We start from the raw sequence: 22,260 nt of genomic DNA, 5'->3' as shown, positions 1-22,260 counted from the left end.
CGTGCCAGATTTTGGCGAGTCAACATGTCCTGAGGATGCCTCGTGTAGAGGCGAAACACGTGTTGAATTGTTTAAAAGACATATATTGGCGGAATTAACACTAAAGAAAAACTCAAAACATTTGGCGACCTGTATAGCCGAGTGGTTAGCGATCCTACCTACTAAGCTAGAGGTCCCGGGTTCGAATCCCGGTAGGTGCAAGCATTTGTATGATGAATATGGATGTTTGTATCCGAGTCATGGATGTTTCAATGTATTTATGTATGTTAAAGTAAGTTTATTGTATTAAATATATCATTGTCTTGTAACACATAACACAGGCTATATATGCTTAACTTGGGGCAAGATAATTTGTGTAAACAGTGTGTCAATATTATTATTATATTTGGATAATAATGGATTTCCGCAAAGTAACGCCTACTTCAATATTTTTTTTTAGTCTTTTTGACCTAGTTTATTTCTGGGTGATCACCTGTGGAACTCAGTTGTGTCGTCAGTATGCAGAGGCGCGTGGTGTGAAGTGGGAGGTGCCGGCCACTGGGGCGCCACCAGACAAGCGCGAAGTCTCCTCAGCACCACGGAGAACAGAGAGAGACCGCAGCAGAGCCGCTCTCGAGTCAGCAGGTCACCTTCGCGAGACAACTGGCTTTGCTGAAACAAAATTTTTAAAGTTAAACTATGTGCTGTAAAAAAGTTTTTTTTTATTGAAAACTAGCTGACTCGACAGACGTTGTACTGTATATAATAAATAAAATAATGTTTTTATATGAATTTGTCAATAATATATCATAACATTAACAATTACTTCGTAAAATATGCACCCAGCTGTCTTAATGAAATTGTTTCACAGCAGAACTGTCAAACCGTGCGTCAATAAATTCTCTCATAGAAAATATGTATGGACACATGAAAGGAAATATAAATTTGTTGTTTTTATTTAATTTAGCACCATTTTCCTATTTATTCACCTTTTAAACCTTCTCTGGACTTCCACAAATAATTGCAGTGGGGCCCCCATATTAAAGGATTGGCGAATAGGCTTAGTTCTGCAGCATATGCGGTTAAGAAAATCAGACGGTTAACTGACATAGATACGGCGAGATTAGTATACTTTAGTTATTTTCATAGTATTATGTCCTATGGTATATTGTTATGGGGCAGTGCGGCCGATATTAATACTATCTTTGTGCTGCAGAAGAGGGCTATTCGCGCGATTTATAACCTAGGTCCTAAAGAATCATTAAGAGAAAAATTTAAAGAAATAAACATTTTCACTGTTGCTTCTCAATACATTTTTGATAATGTTTTGTATGTTCATAAGCACATTGAGGAATTTTCTAGAAACTGTGACATTCATAATGTTAACACGAGGAACAAACATAAACTTGTTATGCCTACTACTCGGTTGGGTCGTGTTAGTAAGTCTTTTGTTGAGCGATGTATATGCTTCTACAATATGATCCCAGAAAATGTACAAAACAAATGTGTTACGAAATTTAAAAGAATTCTTAAAAAACGTTTGTGTGGGAAAGGTTATTATAGCATAAACGATTTTCTTAATGACACCACGGACTGGGATTAAAGCGAACACCCTCAGGCTCTTTAATTATAAATGTTTATTGTACGATATTACATTGTAATCCATATTTTATATAAAAAAAAAGCCCGCTGAGTTTCTTGCGCCCATTCTTCTCAGGTCTGAGGCAGTCTCTTTTGAAGGGGTGGTAGATTTTGACGTTCAATAAGTGATTATAAATCCTATTTTGAATAAAAATATTTGAATTTGAATTCAAGACCAAAATTAGCCAAATCGGTCCAGCCGTTCTCGAGTTTTAGCGAGACTACAAACAGCAATTCATTTTTATATATATACATAAGGGACGAGACGAGCTGGGCGTTCAGCTGATGGTAATTGTAACGCCCTGCCCATTACAATGCAGTGCCACTCAGGATTCTTGAAAAACCCCAAAAATTCTGAGTGATTGAATTATGATGTTAAGTCTCATTTGCCCTGTCATTTCATCCCTGTCATTTGAAATAGGCGCCGTTTTGGTACCCATAATCTAGCCGGCATCCTGTGCAAAGGTATCGACATCTCAAAGTGACGAGCGCAATTATTGTAGTACAAATATTGTAGAATTTTTTAAGTTTTTCAATAATCCTGAGCGGCACTGCATAGTAATGCGCAGGGCGTATCAGTTACTATCAGCTGAACGTCCTGCTCGTGTCGTCCCTTATTATCATAAAAAAGTGAGGGTTATCACTTTAAAAAAATAACATATTGTCTATAGTACGTCAAAAGAACTCAATAGTAAATCTTACCTTGGCAGTTCCGTACTTTTCCACATTTTGAACTATTTGCAGTGCGGAGTACTTGGCCTCGAGTCGCTTCTGTTTCGTCTCCGGCTTTTCTCCTTCTGTGGACATATGAATGAATGAATGAAGAAACTCTTCCAGCATACTTTTTTCCGCTCTTTTTAACAAAATATACAGTAGCAGTTTTTGGTGTTCAATATGTGATTTGTGTAAGCAAAAAAGCGGCCAAGTGCGAGTCGAGTCCGACTCGCCCACGAAGGGTTCCGTAGCAACAAGTAACATTGAAGGTACCAATGTCGTATCGTCGCGAAAACACCACACAAGGAAGCTCATTCCACAGCTTTGTAGTATGTGGAAGAAAGCTCCTTGAAAACCGCACTGTGGAGGACCGCCACACATCCAGATGGTGGGGATGACATCCTAACTTGTGGCGTGTGGAATTCGGCGGCAGGAATCAGGTAGAACAGCTCTTCGGAACACTCCCCGTGATAAATGCGGTAGAAGACACACAATGAAGCGACGTCTCTACGCAACGCCAAGTGGTCCAGCCGTTCACGGAGCACTGGGTCCCCGACAATTCGAGCTGCTCTGCCTTGCACGCGGTCAATTGGATCGAGCTGATACTGGGGTGCGCCAGACCAGAGATGACAGCAATACTCCATGTGTGGCCGGACCTGCGCTTTGTAGAGCGCTAGAATGTGGGCCGGCTTGGAGTATTGCCGTGCTCTATTTATGACGACCAGTTTCTTTGAAGTTAATTTGGCTTTGATCTCCAGATGGCCGCGGAATTGGCAATCGATATAATATACAACTATTGGAAAATAAATTTTAAAGAAGTATCGAAAAGTTAGGTTTTATGCTTAGGGGAAGCCATTTTAAATCCAATATGGCCGACATCAAAGATGGCGGCTCAGATATTTATAACGCTCATGCTAAGATCATTCATACGTCTAGGCAGACATCTGTGAAAACTTGAGGTTTACTGTTAACCTATATTTTGAGCAATGCACGCACACTAAAATAATAAACGTGGCCTGTTTTCATCGGTTATCTAGCAGCAGCCAGTGGGAGGTTCCTTTGCACATGAAGCCGGCTAGATTATGGGTACCACAACGGCGCCTATTTTTGCCATGAACAAATAATGTATAACAATTACTGTGTTTCGGTCTGAAGAGCGCCGTAGCTAGTGAAATAACTGGGCAAATGAGACTTAACATCTAATGTCTCAAGGTGACGAGCGCAGTGGTAGTGCCGCTCAGAATGGGGATTTTTGGGGATTTTCAAGAATCCTGAGCGGTACATTTTTTTATGAAAATAAGGGACGAGACGAGCACGACGTTCAGCTGATGGTAATTGATACGCCCTGCCCATTACAATGCAATACCACTCTGAATACTTGAAAAACTCCAAAAATTCTGTGCGGCATTACTACTGCGCTCGTCACCTTGAGACATAAGATGTTAAGCCTCATTTGCCCAGTAATTTCACTAGCTACAGAACCCTTCAGACCGAAACACAGTAATGTTTACACATAAGTGCTTCATGGCAGAAATAGGCGCCGTTGTGGTACCCATAAAACTAGCCGGCATCCTGTGCAAAGTAGCCTCCTACTCGTAACGGCACTGCATTGTAATGGGTAGGGCGTATCAATTACCATCAGCTGAACGTCCTGCTCATCTCGTATTTTCGTAAATAAAAGCTAAGGTTTTAGGTTAATATGATAACATTACCAGCTGTATATGGACGCGGTAGAATGTTCTGGAAGGGCGCAGCGTGGAGGAGATCAGTCACCTCTTCCTGACTGAGGGCCTGAGGAGAAATAGTATCGTTTAAAACTCCAGACTTCAATTCATACTACACATGCATCAAATACTACAAACGAGACGGAAACGATTCAAACTCAAATATTTTTATTCAAAATAGGATGTGACATCACTTATTGAAAGTCAGAAAACTACCACCAATTCCAAAATGAATGCCTCAGGCCTGAGAAGAATGGGCGCAACAAACTCAGCGGGCTATTTTTTTTTTCAACAAAAAATATGTTTACAAAGTGACATTGTACAATTAAACTTATTATTTAATAGCCTGAGGGCGGTCACTCCATTCCCAATCTGTGGTATCATTAAGAAAGTAATTTATGTTATAGTAATCTTTACCACACAAACGATTTTTAACAATTCATTTGAATAACGTAATACTTTTGTTTTGAACATTTCCTGGGATCAGGGTTACAATCTTAGATTATGTGTTGGTCTTCGCTATGCTCCAACTAGATACCGCAGGCGTAGTCGCAAAGTGCAGCAACTAATACTACGCCCAACTGGGCGCACTCGAGCCAGTCCCGAACAATGTGTGGCGTTGGCGTGCCACATGTTCTGTTTAACTTTGCTTATAATTGTAACTAAAATGCCGGGTTGCGTAGTAAAACTTTGTAAAAATAATACTACAAGAAATGAGAAAGACACTGGGATCACATATCATCAGTAAGTATTTTGTATTTTGTTAATTTCATAAAAGCGTATATAAGTTACAAAACTTTAAAGGTTGAGTGTCAAGATGTCATGCACACAAGCCTCAATATCTTTACAAATAGCCAATATAGATATAGATAAAATAGACAATACTGCAATATAAAGTTACAATAATAGAAAAGCTATAATTCTTAGGTACTGCGGTATCTAGTGAGAGCGCAGCGGAGACCAATCCTTAATTTAAGCATACTTAATTGGGCCCAAATGTAATGAGATGAAATTGATGTGAATTAATAGATTGAGTTGACTTCTCAGTCCCTCGCTGAAAATTCTGCAAGTTTTGACAATCTGAGAGGCGAGTTAATAGTTTCAGTAAAAAAAACAACGTTTAAAAAAACCGACTTCTAAAACTCAAAAGTATAAACTATAACTTTTAATAAGGTACTATTATTTGTATGTGCTACCTATTGATAGGGTTTAAGTCGGTGCCTGCCCGCTTGGATTGTTAGGTCCCAGACGAAGCTATACCACTCAAAGTCACGCGTGGCGAGTGTAGGTACCTGATATTACATTTGATTTCACGAACCTCATTATTCACACGAATTTCATAATTTTTTTTAATTAATGTGTAAGCTTCTTTTGGTACATTTTGTGTTTTTCTAATAATTTACGACAAATATTACTTTTATTATTTGTAATAACTTGCTTGAGAGCAGCACGTTCCGTTTCGAATTTTAAGCTAAGTACATATTTAATAAAATGATGGACTGCATGTGTATGTATGTATATATTTATTGATTTTTTAATTATTACTGCTATGCCAGTATGGCTATATAAAATTAAATATGACAAGTTTAGCGGCGTATCCAGTTTGGCAGGGGAAAATCTTACCGGTGCACGCGATAAATTAATAATTAAAAAAATAAATATACTTGTATAATTGCCACACGTTGATATGATCAACATTTTCATTTACCTGCTCAATCAGCATGCAGAAGAGGATGATATTGCCGAGTTCTCGGAAGGCATGGAACAGCTCCGTCCTCGCGTCCGGGTACTGCACAATGTCCGTCAGCTGCGCGTGGTAATAGCCCAGGACACCTGAAATTTTGAAGGTAATGTATGATTGTTCACGTAGTTTCGGTGTCCGCTACTAGATGGCGGACCATGTATGTATTTAAAACACGCTACCAAAGTGAATAAATTGTTTAAATAAGCAACGAGCTGTCGAAATTTGATTCATCGTGCGTGATCCCAGCATTTGCGTGGCATCGCGCCATACCATCGACGACCGGCGGACATAGGAGGGCTACCACGTGACCTAGTCTCCTAGGACACGACTGCTTCCTCGCCGCTGGCTGATGGGCCCTCACCTGTACATTATAGGCGGGCTCGACCTTGCTGCAGCAGTATACAACCGGATATGACATCACGGATAGGACACTACGGACCAACTGGTCCCACCCAGAGCCCCACCTGTAGTTGCAGGCGGCGATTATTATTATATCACTGACATCGCCCCGAACAGTAACCCAGATGCCCGTGAGGGCCTACACGGAAGACCCAGAAGAGAGTTTGTTTCATCAATAGATGAACTTGAGTTTTAAATAAATTATTGACGTGAAAGCTTCTTTAGCATAGCTATGATTTGAAAGTCGATGAAGCGAGACAGACTCTTAAATTCATAAGATTTAAGGTGGAGCAAAATAGGATGGAAAGCATTATACAGTGTTTTGGTACCAGGCGATCATAGTTGGAGAAGAGATTGTCTTATGTATGACGAGAGTATACCTTAATATATTCCGAGGTCATGCGCACGGCGTATTACTACATAGACACCAAAACAACATAAATAAGGTAGCGGTGATAGTACAGTAACCCAGATGCCCGTGAGGGCCTACACGGAAGACCCAGGAGAGAGTTTGTTTCATCAATAGATGAACTTGACTTTTAAATAAATTATTGACGTGAAAGCTTCTTTAGCATAGTTATGATTTGAAAGTCGATGAAGCGAGACAGACTCATAAATTCATAAGATTTAAGGTGGAACAAAATGAGATGGAAAGATTATACAGTGTTTTGGTACCAGGCGATCATAGTTGGAGAAGAGATTGTCTTATGTATGACGAGAGTATACCTTAATATATTCCGAGGTCATGCGCACGGCGTATTACTACATAGACACCAAAACAACATAAATAAGGTAGCGGTGATAGTACAGTAACCCAGATGCCCGTGAGGGCCTACACGGAAGACCCAGGAGAGAGTTTGTTTCATCAATAGATGAACTTGACTTTTAAATAAATTATTGACGTGAAAGCTTCTTTAGCATAGTTATGATTTGAAAGTCGATGAAGCGAGACAGACTCATAAATTCATAAGATTTAAGGTGGAACAAAATGAGATGGAAAGATTATACAGTGTTTTGGTACCAGGCGATCATAGTTGGAGAAGAGATTGTCTTATGTATGACGAGAGTATACCTTAATATATTCCGAGGTCATGCGCACGGCGTATTACTACATAGACACCAAAACAACATAAATAAGGTAGCGGTGATAGTACAGTAACCCAGATGCCCGTGAGGGCCTACACGGAAGACCCAGGAGAGAGTTTGTTTCATCAATAGATGAACTTGACTTTTAAATAAATTATTGACGTGAAAGCTTCTTTAGCATAGTTATGATTTGAAAGTCGATGAAGCGAGACAGACTCATAAATTCATAAGATTTAAGGTGGAACAAAATGAGATGGAAAGATTATACAGTGTTTTGGTACCAGGCGATCATAGTTGGAGAAGAGATTGTCTTATGTATGACGAGAGTATACCTTAATATATTCCGAGGTCATGCGCACGGCGTATTACTACATAGACACCAAAACAACATAAATAAGGTAGCGGTGATAGTACAGTAACCCAGATGCCCGTGAGGGCCTACACGGAAGACCCAGGAGAGAGTTTGTTTCATCAATAGATGAACTTGACTTTTAAATAAATTATTGACGTGAAAGCTTCTTTAGCATAGTTATGATTTGAAAGTCGATGAAGCGAGACAGACTCATAAATTCATAAGATTTAAGGTGGAACAAAATAGGATGGAAAGCATTATACAGTGTTTTGGTACCAGGCGATCATAGTTGGAGAAGAGATTGTCTTATGTATGACGAGAGTATACCTTAATATATTCCGAGGTCATGCGCACGGCGTATTACTACATAGACACCAAAACAACATAAATAAGGTAGCGGTGATAGTAATGTCTTTCATAGCGGTTGAAATCCTGTATCATCCTAGCAACAGATACCAGGACTTCATATGCAGTACAGAGGTTCATTCACAATGCACGTTTCACTTCTGACATGTGTACTTTGTACGCACGCAATTTTTTTTCTACATAATGTAATTACAGTGGATTTTACAAGCAACGATGCCAACACTAATAAGAATTTTGACACAGACTAAAATGGACAATCAGGGTTTTTGCAGAGTATATTGAGCTAGAAAACAAGAGTATGTCACCAAGTCATAGAGGTGTTCAAAACAAACATGCATGTTTTTTTTAAAAATCGGATTCGAAGGACCATCGAACGTAAGGATCATCCGATGAAAAATAATCACCACCGCTCACATTCTCCTGCAACATTAGAGAAATCACAGGAGCGTTGGCTCGAAAGGGACTACACAGAGTGGTAAAATCTCTTCGAAGGCCACTGTAAAATAATAACAGTAATAACTTTTTTATGAAAATAAGGGACGAGCAAGACGATCAGCTGATGAAAATTCATACGCCCTACCCATTACAATGCAGTGCCGTTCAGGATTCATGAAAAACTCAAAAATTCTGAGCGGCACTACAACTGCGCTCGTCACCTTGAGACATAATATGTTATGTCTCATTTGCCCAATAATTTCACTAGCTACGGCGCCCTTCAGACCTAAACACAGCAATGGTTACACATTACTGCTTCACGGCAGAAATAGACGCCGTTGTGGTACCCATAATCTAGCAGGCTTGCTGTGCAAAGAAGCCTCCCACTGGTGAACATAGACTGAGGAATGTGTTGCGCCACCGTATTCCTTGGGATAGTTAAAATTAAAAAGTGAAATATAAAGTTAATATCGAATATTTATTAGTTACTAGCTGACCCGGCAAACGTTGTTTTGCAATATAAAGTATAATTCACGCGATAGTTTTATAAGTAATAAAATATTGCCTATATTATAGCCTGTACATCATTTTGTTCTATTGTCAATAGTTTTTGCAGCGCACGCAAAAATAGGTTTTCGATTTTACACCTTGTGTTACAAAATAGCAATTTTATTACGGATCCCTAATTTTGAAAAAAAAAACATAGCCTATAGCCTTCCTCGATAAATGGACTACCCAACACTGAAAGAATCATTCAAATCGGACCAGTAGTACCAGAGATTAGCGCGTTCAAACAAACAAACAAACAAACAAACACTGCAGCTTTATAATATTAGTATAGATATAGCTTTAACCAGATCGTCGGTCCATTTTGTGGGGTTCTACCAACACTGCGTCTTCCGGTACGTGGCCGTGATTAGAGGACTTTACTGCCCCAACGGCCATCTGTCTGTCGAACTATGTGCCCTGCCTACTGCCACTTCAGTCTCGCAAACATTTGGACTATTTCGGTAACTTTGGTTCTCCTACAGATCTCATTTCTGATTCGATCTCGCAGATCGACCGACCGGATTGGACCGACGATCTGGTCAAGATCGCCGGAATACGTTGGATGAGGGCAGCGCAGTACCGATCATTGTGGAGATCTTTGGGGGAGGCATTTGTCCAGCGGTGGACATCTTCCGGCTGATGATGATAATGATAGCTTTAACCGGCGAAGATTGAACGGTTACGGTTCGCAGTTAAAGTTGAGACGTCATCTAAAAAAATTACAATTGGTGCAACTCATCAGTCCATCATCTGTACTTTCACATGATTGTTATTGCTAAACACGGACGAGTAAAAAAAGTAGGACTCCACGCCGTGATATTAGCAAGTGAAGCACCGTTATGCTAGTGTGTGTGCGGTTACGGGGGATACTAGTTACACAATTTTTTCTCCCTTAAATAATCATATATCCACAAATACTTATATAGTATCGTTTTTTACATTTTTTCACAACGCACGACGGCATTTTTAAAATATTTTATTGAGACGCAAACTGATCTGTCACAGACGATGACAATTGTCATAATGGCCGCCTATCGGCCTGTAGTAGTGTAAGTGTGTGCGTGGGGCTATGTATTTACACGTTAATCGGCTTGTTTTGGTGCTACACAACAGTGTTACATAACAATGTTAGGTGACACGGAGTCTTTATTTTTTTACTAATCCCTGTTTCTAAAGTTAGTTTTTGCAACCCCGCCTAACAGTCGATTTTACATCTTACCATTGGAACCGTAGTCGTATCTCGGCAGTTTGCAGTGCCTGGGCATTGCAGCCGCGAGGGCCCGTGTGAACTGTGCCAGGGTTCCGTGGAGCAAGCCCCTTGCCACCCCCAGGAGTTCGGAAACCACCACAGCGACACCCTGATAGCCAAGCAGACGCACCAAAGCGTGCAGATGCTGAGGGCCCACAAAACCTGAATAAAAATGAAAACAAATATTCAATTGATCGATATAATTCTAAAACAATAGCCCCCTTATTCATAATGGTCCGCTAACTTTAAACAGCCGCTTAGGAGTGTTTTCTCTCATTCTGACTTAGGTCAATAGAAGAAGACAGAGCGAGAATTAGCAATGCTTTAAGTTAGCAGACTATTATGAATAAGGGGATAGATATACAGAATAGTATAAAAATAATTGCGTATTTTTATACAATATAATTAAATTGTCTAATTCTAGTTACGATTATTGTTATTTTTGGATTTTAAGACTTATATGGTTTTCTCATGGATGCCACTGTCAGATCTGGACCAAACTACAATGGGACAACACGGGAAGCACCAGCTTTCAAATAAAAAAAGAATTGTCAAAATCGGTTCACCCAGTCCATAGTTTCGAGGTAACAAACATAAAAAAAAGAATATACGAATTGAGAGCCTCCTCCTTTTTTGAAGTCGGTTAAAAATATAATTATTATTATTATATTATGAAGGTATACCTACCGTTGTACTGGGCATATTGCGCGGAGTAAGCGAGGCTGAGCTGCTTGGAACCCCACAGCATCGCATGCCCATACTGCTGAGGCTTCTCCCGTTGGACTCCAGCCGCAAACTGGATGCCGCGACACTTCACAAATCTGGTGGGTAAAAATTGGAAATGAAATGAAATATTTATTACTAGCTGACCCGAGTCGCTGTTCTGTCAAAAGAAATAAAATATGATGTAAGAATTCGGGAATATAGCAGTCTAAAGCCATCGAAAATATGTTATCGTTTTTGGATGGGAACAATGGATATAGTGATATGTGATGTAATGTCATATGTCTATCTGTAGTCCTATATAAGATGCACAATTCCACCATAAATTATTTTGTTATATCTCAAAGGGCTCAGATAGCGTTTTCCTTGAAAGCTCCCAGACAGCTTATTTTCCGACACCTCCAACAAATATCATTAATTTATACAAAGGTTTTTTTTTTATGAAAATAAGGGACGAGATGAGCAGGACGTTCAGCTGATGGTAATTTATTCTTGATAAACTCAAAACTTCTGAGCGGCACTACAAGTGCGCTCGTCACCTTGAGACATGAGATGTGAAGTCTCATTTGCCAAGTAATTTCACTAGTTACGGCGCCCTTCAGACCGAAACACAGTAATGTTTACACATTACTGCTTCACGGCAGAAATAGGCGCCGTATAATCTTGCCGGCTTCCTGTGCAAAGGAGCCTCCCACTGGTAGATATATACAAAAACTAAACAATTTATTAATAATGTTAAAAAGGCATAAAAGGCATTTATTTTCTCAAAATTGATTCCTTTAGAATTGTTTTTGATGTCATTTCTAATATACTAGATACCATTACTGCTTCCGAAAGAAATGGCGCTCTGAGAGAGAAGAAGCGGAGAAAGAAACTCTCCCAGTATTCTTTCTTTGCGCTCTTTTCAATAAAAATATACAATATTATACTGTCATTGCTATTGCTATAAAATAAGCATAATCTAGTCCCAGGCTGTCCGATCACTTAGATATTCAGCTGTGGAGTAGTAGGAGTTACGACAGAGATTTTTTAATAAAACATTTAAATTTATTTTTAATTCCTGAACAGTGGCTGGGACTTTATTATAAAAGTGTATACATCTACCCTTAAAGCTATTATGTATCTTATGTAGCCTGCTAGAATTAGTTACAAGCAATCCCATATTTCTAGTGTTATAATAAGTACGGTAATTAGTTACCTATCGGTAGCGGCGTTGTAGCAATAATTTGGCAAGAAGTCATAGTTTAACTCCCAGAAGACATGGAGAGTAACCCTGCCGTACGGAGCCAGTACCCCGTGATCCGACTCCCGTAGAATAGCCTCGAACTCATCCAGGGTCAAGTAGCGGCTTAACAGTTTGTGGCAAAGTCTGTTAACCGCGATCAGACCTTCTAATTCCTGAAAAAAAAAACATTTATAATATTGACACACTTTTTGACAGAAATTATCTTGCCCCAAGTTAAGCATATATAGCCTGTGTTATGTGCAGGATGATACTGTAGCCGGAAACTCCACCTCATGGTTTTAAAATTAAAATTTTTATATTTTTCATTATTTCTAATAAAATGGTCGCTAAATCCCTTTATTTATTTACGGTATGTGTGAGTTGATGCATCTACTGTACCATGGCCTGGTATTATTGTTGATACAGTAGTAGTCGGCCGTGAATGTACTCAATAGCTCTTGTTTTTTACGTATTAATTTACATTTTTTTTTGATTATTTGTAGTTTGAGTATTATTGCTGCATCACTTTACATATATTGTAACTGAAATGATTTGTGAGTGATTGCCACAAAGAGTTTCTTGCCACTTCTTATTAAAGCTCAACCCTCAAAGGAGGTGGATATAAAAAGAAAAGTCATTTCCTTGATCTGCCTGAATAAGGTGATTTTGATTAGATTACCCTAAAGGATTGAGCTTTTGATTACTGTTACTAAAAATATAATATTAATTACAAGTTTAAGCAGAATTGTCAAATTGTAAGTAGAGGTATTTGGTGAGTATTGCATGATATGTAGGATTATATGGATGTATTAGGATTATTTTATTGTTGTTTGCTGAGTTGTCGTAACAGGTTTCATCATGCTCGCTTAAATGTCACTGCTTGTGGCGGCGACATGGGACGGGTCGTCCCCTTCCCTAAAATATGGTTGAGGGAGGCGATGGCTGGCTCATGCTTCATGCTCGTGAACGGGCGCTGCTTGTGGTGGCGGGATGAACCTGTTGCCGGGGACTCGGTTTCAGATTCTTAAAAGTTATTTTGTACATATATATATATATATATATATATATATATATATATATATGTATGGATATATACATGTTTATTTATTTATAATCGCTTATAAAATGCTCACAGAATACCTTTATTGATTTATTGTGTATGTGGATGATACAGCTACTGTACTCAATAACTTTTGTATTAATTTACATTTATTTTTTTGACTTACTCATGTAAGACAATGACTATTTGACGTTTGAGTGTGTTTGTTGCATCATTTTACATTGTAATTGAAATGATCTGTAAATCTTGATATAAAATAGTGGCAATGAGTTTCTTGCTACTTCTTCTCATTAGCTCAACCCTTTACGAAGTAGCGGTAGATTCAATAAGAAAAATATTTTTTTTTTATTTTTTTTTTTGACATTCATAAGTGTCATTTTCGTGACCTACTTGAATAAACTGATTTTGATTTGATTTGATTTGATCGGTCCTGCGCTGCCCTCATCCAACGTATTCCGGCGATCTTGACCAGATCGTCGGTCCATCTTGTGGGGGACCTACCAACACTGCGTCTTCCGGTACGTGGTCGCCATTCGAGGACTTTACTGCCCCAACGGCCATCTGTTCGTCGAACTATATGCCCTGCCCAGTACCGCTTCAGTTTCGCAATCATTTAGGCTGCGTCAGTGACATTGGTTCTCCTACGGATCTCCTCATATCTGATTTCATCTCGCAGGGAAACTCCGAGCATAGCCCTCTCCATTGCCCTCTGAGCGACCATAATCTTTCTCATAAGGCCCATAGTTAGCGACCACGTCTGTGTACCGTAAGTCATCATACTTACTTTATTGTGTTTAATACTATAAAATCATAACAGTCGCTGCTTCTGGGCATATCCACAAGACAATTATCATAGAAATTAGTAGTATAATATAAATTGCGCCAATGGGACACATCGCTTTTGGCGGGAAGCTATGTGATTCGTTATTGTATAATGAACGCCACGCCCATATCTCCCGCAAAATAACGCAGACTTCATAGTAACTGTTTGTACTATCGGTCTCATCCCCTTAAATTTCTTTTGGAGAACATATAAAACAAACAGTCCACTAAAGGAGTATGACAAGAATGGACCCACATAATTTAAAAATTAAGAAAGCATCGTACAAGTATAAGTTTATATTAAGTTTATACAAAAATTATTGAGGCGCTAAGATCGGGGGTCAAAAGAAGGAAGTTATTATAATATATTAAAAAATAAGTCATCTTGTACTAACGGAACGTTTTGCGCAATTGATATGACAGGATCATTTTTAGGATGTTCCGACACCATCAAACTAGATAGTTAATGATAATATTAATTATTAATTACCGATTTGAGTCGGTTTAATTCAGTAGTAATTCACAATAAGGTTATTATCGTTATTGATACTAAAATCAGTAGGTATCGTTAAAAGATTCGATACCTCAATTATTAGCTTATGGCAACCTTCCACATAATATATATTATATTATCTTTTATCAGACAGTAATTAGGCATAGATATAAGATACAAATTATTGATTGAACAATAGATAATGATTAATAATTTTAAGTTATATTTTGTTTTTAGGTATATCTTTTTTCTCCCACTTTATTAGACTCACTTATGATTTGCCTTTTTCTTAGTTTTGCTACGTTCTATAATTATTTATAGGTTTCCATGATGTACGCCACTTTTTTCAGTGGGTTCCAAAATACATGTATTCTCGCCATCCTCCTTTAGAATATGGTTATGAAATAACAAATAAAGGTGTGTGTCAGCTCCGACGCACGACTGGAGTTTACTCCTCAAGAACGAATGTCTTTGAACAGGTACTAAACAGAAACAAGTCCAATGGACTCGGTTATAAACAGACATAGACATACAGCAGACATACAGCAGAAGCTAATAAAAGCGTATTAATTAAAAAAGATCGACATCATATATAAATGTATATGAACTATATTGATAATTCAATATTTAAATATATAAAAATGAATTGTTGTTCGTTAGTCTCGCTAAAACTCGAGAACGGCTGGACCGATTTGGCTAATTTTGGTCTTGAAAAATTTGTGGAAGTCCAGAGAAGGTTTAAAAGGTGAATAAATAGGAAAATGCTGCTTAAAAAAAAACAACAAATTTGTTTTTCCTTTGATGTGTCCATACATAATTTCTATGAGAGAATTTATTGACGCACGGTTTGACAGTTCTGCTGTGAAACAATTTTATTACGACAGCAGGGTGCATATTTTACGAAGTAATTTTTGATGTTATGATATATTATTGACAAATTCATATAAAAACTTTATTTTATTTATTATAATATACAGAACAACGTCTGTCGGGTCACCTAGTATTTAATAAATACAAAGCACACATGTTTATATATACAATACATGTCATATTAATGTATGAATTGTGACATACTTAGTACCCACGTGCTTATCAGATATTCCGGCACTATTATTTACACAACTTTCTCCCATAATTTATAGAATTTTCACTTAACTTTATGAAAGTATATGAATAAGCTTCAAAATACAAGAAAGTGAAAGACGCGCGAGAAATGATGCGCACCAAAAACGTTACTATGCCATTTGATGAGTAGGTTTTACTCTCCATATTATTCTCATACCGGGCGCCTCCAATAAACTACAAAAATATATCATTACTTACCACAACTCCAGTGATATCGCCGGCTTCAAACTTTGCGACCGCTGCGTCGAGGGCGCGATGCATATCCGAGTTAATCCGTTGCGCAACCTAAAACAGAAAACCTTATTACAAAACATCGCCTTCAACTTTTATTCCCCATTCTGAATGTAAAGTTTACTTTAGAAATGATTAAGAGTAATAATTCAGCTATTATTTAAACCACAGTAAGAGAGTGAGACGAAAGAATACGGAATTTTATTATAAAAATATAATCTTAAAAATTAAAAATATGTAGTTTATCTATGTTATCACCTCCTGTTCGATTATTTTAATTCTTTATTTTGTCTCGCTGATTTGTATTTAGTAATATGGTCCTTCGAGCCGTTTCGACTTTTAATACAGTGAGTAAAATTGTAACTTTAGTCAATCAATATTTTTAGCGCACACGACAATGTTCACAACTGTGTGAGCGAGACTGTGAAATGTAATCATCACCTGGTAGATTATTTTAATTCTTTTCTTTTGTCTCGCTGATTTGTAATAAGAAATATGGTCCTTGGAGCCGTGTATCATACAGTACATAAAGTTATACCTTAAGTCAATTAAGGTTTTCTTGCACTCACGGCAATGTTGCCACTGTGTGAGCGGGACAGATTCTGACATGAATTGATTTAATTCATTGTTTTTTCTAATGTTTGTCGGATTCGATGCAATCGTTAATTATTTAATATTCTAACACTAGCCGTTCCCGCCCGCTTGGCTGGGGGACATTTAAAAGGAAATAAATTAAATCATATTCATAATTTTTATTTTTTTATTCATACTGATATTTTTATTATTTTCCTTTGAATATGTTCTTAAAAGTAAAACAGCAATATAAAATGAAGGAACGTTGGAATTCGTAAAATAAGTGGCCATCTAGGATAAATTTCGCATCGAATGGTGGTAGTTTCGTCGAAACGATCAGTGGTTTAGGCGTGATTGAGCCTCAAGCAGACAATTATCATTTTATATATATATAGATAGCGTCCAAATATGTCTACCTGTTAATAAGATACTATTTTGTAAGTTGGTGTTGTAATTAGTGAGGTAATTCTAGAGATTTTCAAAGTATTAAGGTGAATCGGCAATAAACCTTTGGAGGTTAAGGCCTTTATGGGTTTTTTATTACTTTATGACTTTACAACATTAATAAACACACAAAAAAATTATTATGACTGTGAAAAAAATTAAACAAGATGGATAATGACCTAAAAATATGAGGGGACGGAGCTCCCTTTTATGTATTTTAAAGCAACAAAAAAAATAGTTTACATCTGCCTACTCTATAGTATGTATTAATGACTACATTAACTCTTATTATTTGTAACAAAAAAATTGACAAAATAAATTCTTAAGAACTTTATTCTTTATTTATTTATAAAACTTATTACACAATACACATTCACATACACACTTAATCACACAAATGCACCCATACACACACACCCACACCTTAATAGTGTTAAGTAGGTACCTACTTACCGCCGTTCCCAATATACTATCTACAGATAGAGATAAATTACTACCTTCTACTGTTAGTAATAAGCTGTCAATGATCTGCAGCTGTCCCAATATACCCGATAAGTCATTCTTATCGCCTTATATTGGGACGAGAGAATTGCAATTTCCATATAAACTTCTATCGCTGGAAAGCTATACGTCGTCCCATTGACAGACAGCGTGTACCGATAAGGTGAGTTACCGTCGATAAGTTTATTGGGACAGAAAATTCAACGATAGTAACGATTTTTATCTTAAGTAAGAGATAGACTGAATATTGGGAACGGCCGTTAGTGATTATAGGTATGGAAGAGCGGGATCTTCTGACACAGGTTTTGTCACCTAAAAGAAGGTCTCAATTTGGTACCAATAAAGAAATTTGAATTTGAATTTATTAATCATAAAAATTAACCGGGCCTCCGTGCAATACGCACACACATAATATGAAGTGCAGCGTTTCCGCATGCACACACGTACATAATTCAAACATAGTAAATTATCAATAAGAATGTGTACCTACAAACCCAACAGTACTATACTGTACTATATGTGCTATACTCACGAGTGCGCACAGGTCGACGTGTCGCCCCAGTAGAGCCACGTGTCGTTGCCTTAGCAGGGATGCATACCTCCCCGCCCCGCATCCAGTACTCGCCCCACGAGCCGCGCACTCGGCCCGGTAACGTTTGTCAAGTAGCATACTGTATATTAAAATTAAAAAAAAAAATCTTTATTCACTGTTATAACATTATTGTACATAACTTTAAAATTGTAATTTTGCGACTGTTTGATACCAAAATAAAATAAAACTTTATAAGTAACTAGCTGACCCAGCAAACGTTGTATTGCCAAATAAAGTAATAAAAAAATGTAATAAATAAAATTTTTGCGGCATAAAAAATAGATTCTCAGACCTACCAAATATATCGTACATAGAATTTATCGTACTACAATAATTATTATATTCAGTTGCCATCTTGCAACCCTATTGCTGATCTGTGGATGGAACAGAATAATATAAAAATCGCGATACAAAAATAGGTGTTGATCGTAGATGGGTGAAAATTTGAAGTTGTACGTATTTTTTTTGCCGAATCATAATTATAAAATATTAAATCTTAGGGGTATGAAAAATAGATAGTAGCCTATTCTCAGACTTACTGAATATGTATATAATATTTGGTAAAAATCAGTAAAGCCGTTTCGGAGGAGTAAGGTAACTAACATTGTGACACGACAATTTTATATATAAGATTTAGTGCAAGTCAGAATGAATTACAAAAGTTACAATAATATTCAAATGTGGATAAAACAATGATCATTAATAAAAGTTAGAAACATTAATTCCAACTATATAGTTATCATTCAAATAAACTTTCACATTATAATAGGCCTTTTCCTCTCGAGTGTGTGTATTAACCATAACACTCTCGGCTCCCTTATCACAGTTACCAGTGGGAGGCTCCTTTGCACAGGATGCCGGCTAGATTATGGGTACCACAACGGCGCCAATTTCTGCCGTGTAATTACTGGGCAAATGAGACTTAATACCTTATGTAGAGCTCAGAATTTTTAGGTTTTTCAAGAATCCTGAATCAATTACCATCAGCTGAAAGCCCTGCTCGTCACGTCCCTTCCTGTAAAAAGAACCCAGTTTCTTCGAAGCCCATTTGGCTTTCCCTTAGTCCTCCCCCTGGTGCTTAATACACACACATAATTAGTTCTACTGCAATTAGTTCCGAGAACCTCACCTGGAAGCCAACTGCTTGTAATGCGCGTAGACCAGCTCCGACAGCTTGTAGACAAACTGGTCGAAGCACAGATTGACTTCAGCTTCGACTTCATCGTAGAGGAACTGCTTTTTGAACACAGTAAGTGCGTACTGCGCCGAGTCGTTGTATAAGTCCAACGGATACAGCACATATCTGAAAAATGAATGGTTTTAGTTATTCTTCACGATATTTTTTACGCGAATCTTACACGGGCAATTGCGCTACGCAACAGAACCACTTTCAAATTTAAATATTTTTAAATAAATAAATCCTTTATTTTGCTACAAAACATGTAACAATGGGTGTAAATAGTTTTATGTACACCCATGCTTTAAATCCTCTATTAAAGATTCTGAAATAGTTAGCTTATTGCCAACATTATAACACCCAATGTTCTAATAACCATTACATCATCCAAACGAGTGTTGTAATGTTGTACTGAATTTCATAACAACACTCCTATGTTTTTTTTTCGATTCCTTCATGCGCAAAGAGGTTTAACAAACAGCCACATTCTTATTGCTCGATGCGTGGTATCTGTATGAATTTCAAAAAAAGAACATTTCCGTTTACGCGCGTTCCACACTACCAGAACGCCGCGCGCCGTAAAAAAAAAGTAGGTTATTCGATCCCCGCCATTTTTCTTCGATATTTTTATTGTTTTGTTTACAAAAAATGAGCGATTCATTTTAAAAAGTGAATATTCGAGTAAATTTTAATTATTGCACTATACAAAATGTAAATTACTACTAAAATAAATAATTGTTTCATTAATACTTAGTTTATTTGTATATAATCAGTAATGAATGATATTAGGTTACTACTAGGTCTGGTAATACACATGACATAGCTACATTTTCCGTAGGATGCATTATGAAGTTTGTGTGCAATCACCAGTCTGTCACCGTTTCTTGTATTTCTCGGATAAATATCTCTTGCTATTGTAAATAAATGGTCATTTTGTTTGACATAGATACATATTTCGTATATATGTATACATACAGGGAAATGGAAGAATACGTAATTCTTTAAACAGTGGTTCACACGAATCTAAGTAAAAAGCTCCTGTCATAGCTCTTAAGCATCTCTTTTGGGCTATGAAAGCCCTATTAGCCTCGCTAGAGTTTCCCCTCGCTCGAGTTTATTCAAAATAGGATATGACATCCCAAAAGTTGTTCATTGAAAGTCAAAAACTATCACCCATTCCAAAAAAATGGCTTTAAAATATTAACCGTTTTATGATAAGTTCGTTCCTACCAGTGGCTGGTTTGCACAGGATGCCGGCTAGATTATGAGTACCACAACGGCGCCTATTTCTGCCGCTAAGCAGTAATGTGTAAGCCTACCAGTGTTTCGGTCTGGACGGTCTCGTAAAGAGTGAAATTACTGGGCAAATGAGACTTGATATCTTATGTCTCAAGGTGACGAGAGTTGTAGTGCCGCTCAGATATTTTGGGTTTATCAAGATTTCTGGGCGGCACTGCATTGTAATGGGTAGGGCATATCAGTTGCCATCAGCTGAACGACCTGCTCGCCTCGTCCCTTAACAAAAAATAGGAAAATAATAATTCAAATTCAGTCTATACAGACTCGTTCACATTTGATTACCGGTTTCTGCTAGAAAAATAATAATAAGGTGATATTTTCCAATACCCCCCTCCCCCCTAAGTGAAATTTAGAAAGAACACCTTACTAATGCACGCCATCTTATGACATGGCGACATCTAGCGACAACTTACCAAACAACTAGCGTCGTCGTTAGCAGATGACTTGTGGCTGTATATTTCGGTACTATATCTAAGGCAACTTACTCCATCATGGCTGGCTCTTTGCTCTTCAGTATATGATCGGTGAGGATCCAGGGCATGGACATCTCGATCGGAAACTGGATCCGTTTCTCCATGGTGATCAGGTCGTTGCATTCCTCGTTATGGTTGTGTCTCACTGTGCATTTCTGAACAACATTAAAAAAACGATTTAAAAAGAAGATAAATTTTTTGTGTCCCAGCAAACGTTGTATTGGCATATAAAGTAATAAAAACAAATCAATAATTAAAATTTTTGGGGTATAAGAAATAAATGACGACCGATTCTCAGACCTACCATATATATCGTACTACAATTATTGTATTCGATTGCCATCTTGCAACCCTATATCGGTTTTGTGGATGGAACGGAATAATATAAAAATAGTTGTCGATCGTAGAAGGGCAAAAATTTGAATTTGTACGTATTTTTCAATTCTGAACCATAATAAAATAAAAATAAAAAAAGTATAATGGGGTGGACTACCTTCAACATTTAGGGTGATGAAAAAAAGATGTTTGATTCTCAGACCACAAAATTTCATGAGAATCGGTCAAGCCGTTTCGGAGGAGTTTAACTACAAACACCGCGACACGAGAATTTGATATATCACATTTATTTTACTTCAGTTGTTCCATCTAGGACACGCTATTACTTACGTTAACTTTTCGCCCCATTGTCATCTCCAAATAAAACTCCCGATACCACAGTTGAGACAGATCGCAGCATTTGGAGAGAAAATCTGGAATAAAATTTCATTATTAAATTAAATTTAATAAAAAAAAGGTATTTACTTTTTTAAATGAATAATGTCGAGTGTATTTTAATAAATATTCTTCGCAAAAGCATTATTTCTACAAAATATAAACACTCGTTTCATGTTAGATATTGTAAGCTAGATGTACTGGTGAGGAAAGATATACAGGGATAGAGGGAACTGACGTGGTGAATGCTGGTACTCCTCTGCAGCCACCGGGGGAATCAAAGCGGTATATAAATCCTTTTTTCTTCGTTTAGTTCGTGTTTGGTGTTTAGGTCACTTAGTCACTGATGAGGTAAGTAAGGTGGCGCGTCCGCCATTACATTACTTGAAGACGCGGGTCGCGGAGCGCTGTGCAAGCGTGTGAGCGCGTGATCCACCGACGAGAGAGTGAAGGTCCCGATAACATAAATAATACCCGATAGATGTCGATACTTAAAGGGCGTCAAAGCTGTTTCCTTCAGAAATAACGTTGGAGGAAGGTCTGTGTCCGGTTCCGCACAATACGTCATGTGTC

The 22,260-nt window shown here is 37.6% G+C and overlaps 1 protein-coding gene across 1 annotated transcript in view; it reads right to left on the bottom strand.

Annotated features, from left to right (window-relative positions):
- Window positions 1-468: 468 nt before the first annotated feature.
- Window positions 469-22,260, bottom strand: part of LOC126977732 (cytoplasmic FMR1-interacting protein) — a 45,178-nt gene continuing 23,386 nt past the window's right edge. Inside the window, exons 14-25 of the mRNA XM_050826414.1 lie at window positions 21,643-21,725; window positions 20,989-21,131; window positions 19,157-19,330; window positions 17,968-18,106; window positions 15,885-15,971; window positions 12,160-12,359; window positions 10,926-11,059; window positions 10,209-10,400; window positions 5,767-5,891; window positions 4,047-4,125; window positions 2,323-2,417; window positions 469-651 (exon numbers count right to left, since the gene is read on the bottom strand). Coding sequence (XP_050682371.1) covers window positions 469-651; window positions 2,323-2,417; window positions 4,047-4,125; window positions 5,767-5,891; window positions 10,209-10,400; window positions 10,926-11,059; window positions 12,160-12,359; window positions 15,885-15,971; window positions 17,968-18,106; window positions 19,157-19,330; window positions 20,989-21,131; window positions 21,643-21,725 — 1,634 coding nt within the window. The remainder of the gene's footprint in view (window positions 652-2,322; window positions 2,418-4,046; window positions 4,126-5,766; window positions 5,892-10,208; window positions 10,401-10,925; window positions 11,060-12,159; window positions 12,360-15,884; window positions 15,972-17,967; window positions 18,107-19,156; window positions 19,331-20,988; window positions 21,132-21,642; window positions 21,726-22,260) is intronic.

The sequence above is a fragment of the Leptidea sinapis genome, chromosome 2 (genome assembly GCF_905404315.1).
Source record: "Leptidea sinapis chromosome 2, ilLepSina1.1, whole genome shotgun sequence".
NCBI lineage: Eukaryota > Metazoa > Arthropoda > Insecta > Lepidoptera > Pieridae > Leptidea > Leptidea sinapis.
Note: the sequence above shows the minus strand (reverse complement) of the source record. Positions and strands in the feature narration are given on the sequence as shown.